Here is a 2,035-nt window from a genome sequence, read left to right as displayed (position 1 = left end):
GGGGGGGGGGCAACCAGGGTCCCCTTGTGGCCGATTGCTTGGGGTGGGGGGCAAGTTGGGACACACATGTCCCCTGCATGCTCTGCAGTGGACCTGTAAATAAACCAGAAGTACTTCCAGTCCACTTCTGGGTCTGCCGCCGAGCGCGCAGGGGACTCCCTGTGTTCCCATGGGATGTTCCATTCCAGCCCACCATCTCAGCATTCACGAGCTGCTCCTGGTACCTCAAGGTACGTAGAAAAAACATATAAAACTGTATCTGTGGCTGAATCGCTGATTCTCGCAATCAGAATCAAATCTTCAGATTCAGATTCAGCTGAATCTAAAATCGGGACAGTGATCTGAATCAGCAAATTGAATCACTGTCCCCCGAATTGAGCCAAATCCAAATAGAATACTGCCCGCTTCACACACCCCTAATACACACCCTTATTTTTACAGACAAGTTAAAGAAATTTTTTTACCATTAAGGATAGGTAAGTAAAGGATTCATTGCAACAAATCTGGAGCCACACACTGGTTCTAGAGTCATGTGCTGGGTGCAGAGCCTTGTGCCTGGTCTGGGACTGTCACGCAACCCCAGAACCAGTGCATGGTTCAGGACTTGGACATCAGGTCCAACCAAGCACACAATCCCAGGGTCCTGGACTTGGCATGCCAGGTCCAGCCTGGCATGTAGCCACACACATGGGTCTCACCTGCCAGGTTGGACTTAGTGCTCTGGGTCCAGCAGTAGACCAAACCTGTGTAGGAATGAGGAGGAGGATATCATCTCTACAGCCTGCCCTATGAAAGCTCATGCTTCTCTGAATGAGGTGTTACCCTGTCTAACTTCGGGCTGAACATGGCTAACTACCACTCTCTTCTCATAAAGAACAAATAGTAGCCTTGGCAAGAAAGAAGTTAACGTTACAGCCATAAAAAACAAACAAACAAACAACAAAAAACCACCACTACAAAATTAGCAATCCTAAGAATTTCAAATAGAAAGATACAAACAAGTTGGAAATTCCCTCCCCACACAGCCCATTTTCAGTACCATTTTAAAAGTCTTTTACCTGGTTCTGTTTGCAGACTCTCAGATATTCGAAAACAATGCATTTTGCTGAAATTGCGAGAAAATAAATGCACACAATTTGGAGGAAGAATCATATTCCTTAGTCTTCCAAAAGTACATTCTGGTGTTACAGCAGTGTAACATGCAACATGAGCCTATAAAAAGAAACAAATTTATAAGTTTAATTTAACTTACTATAACAAAAACATACTGGCAAAACATGTTAGAACAAATTCAGTACTTCTGTAAGCTGGTAAGTGCAATGAACAGATGTGACAGGGGGCTGTCTGTAGGCCAGTCCCAAAGTCGGCCTGCTCACCTGTCTAAGGCAGTCCACCCACCTAACGCCTGCCACATCTCTGTTGTGATTAAATAGTTGTTCTTAGGCAGGAGGCTGCCCATTTAATGCCCTGATGCCAAAGGCAGAATACACAGCTCTGCCCTCCTTTTACCATGCCCCATGCCTCACAGATGGCATCCAAATCACTATCCACTATTACTCCCCCAGCCTCTTAATTGGGCTGCACTTGGCCTCTGGTCTATCTTGGCCTCAGGTGTCCTTAGACATGCCTGGGCCTCATGTTGTTTCACTGGAGCCTCAACTCCAGCAACTCCAGCCAGCCCATGCGCAGTTCTTCAGGCCCCCTAAGGCCCCACTCTACACGACCACTGGCTCTCACTCTGCCCCCTCACCAGGGCTTCTGGGCCTTACGCCCCTTGGGCCTCAGGAGTTTATCAAGGTACCTGGGAACCCCAGCTCAGACTATGGCCACTCAGGCATCAGTTGTCTGTCAGTGTGCCTGTACCCTGCCTCAGGCTCCACTCAGTGGGCCTGGGCCCCTGTACTTTTCTGTCAGGGTGTGCCCCCCTAGCCTCTCCCCTCCATGGGGCACCCACAAGGCAGCAGGGGCTGAGGCTTTACAGCACCCCATCCTCGCCTTTCACTGGGGAGGGACAGGTATGGCATTTCCTGGGGAC

The 2,035-nt window shown here is 48.9% G+C and overlaps 1 protein-coding gene across 1 annotated transcript in view; it reads right to left on the bottom strand.

Annotated features, from left to right (window-relative positions):
- The window catches only part of DGKQ (diacylglycerol kinase theta), a 139,659-nt gene that overhangs the window by 105,675 nt on the left and 31,949 nt on the right, over positions 1–2,035 (bottom strand). The window contains exon 6 of the mRNA XM_019518213.1: positions 1,059–1,212. Within this exon, the coding sequence (XP_019373758.1) occupies positions 1,059–1,212 (154 nt within the window). The remainder of the gene's footprint in view (positions 1–1,058; positions 1,213–2,035) is intronic.

Source organism: Gavialis gangeticus, unplaced genomic scaffold (genome assembly GCF_001723915.1).
Source record: "Gavialis gangeticus isolate Ggan-Ray unplaced genomic scaffold, GavGan_comp1, whole genome shotgun sequence".
NCBI lineage: Eukaryota > Metazoa > Chordata > Crocodylia > Gavialidae > Gavialis > Gavialis gangeticus.
Note: the sequence above shows the minus strand (reverse complement) of the source record. Positions and strands in the feature narration are given on the sequence as shown.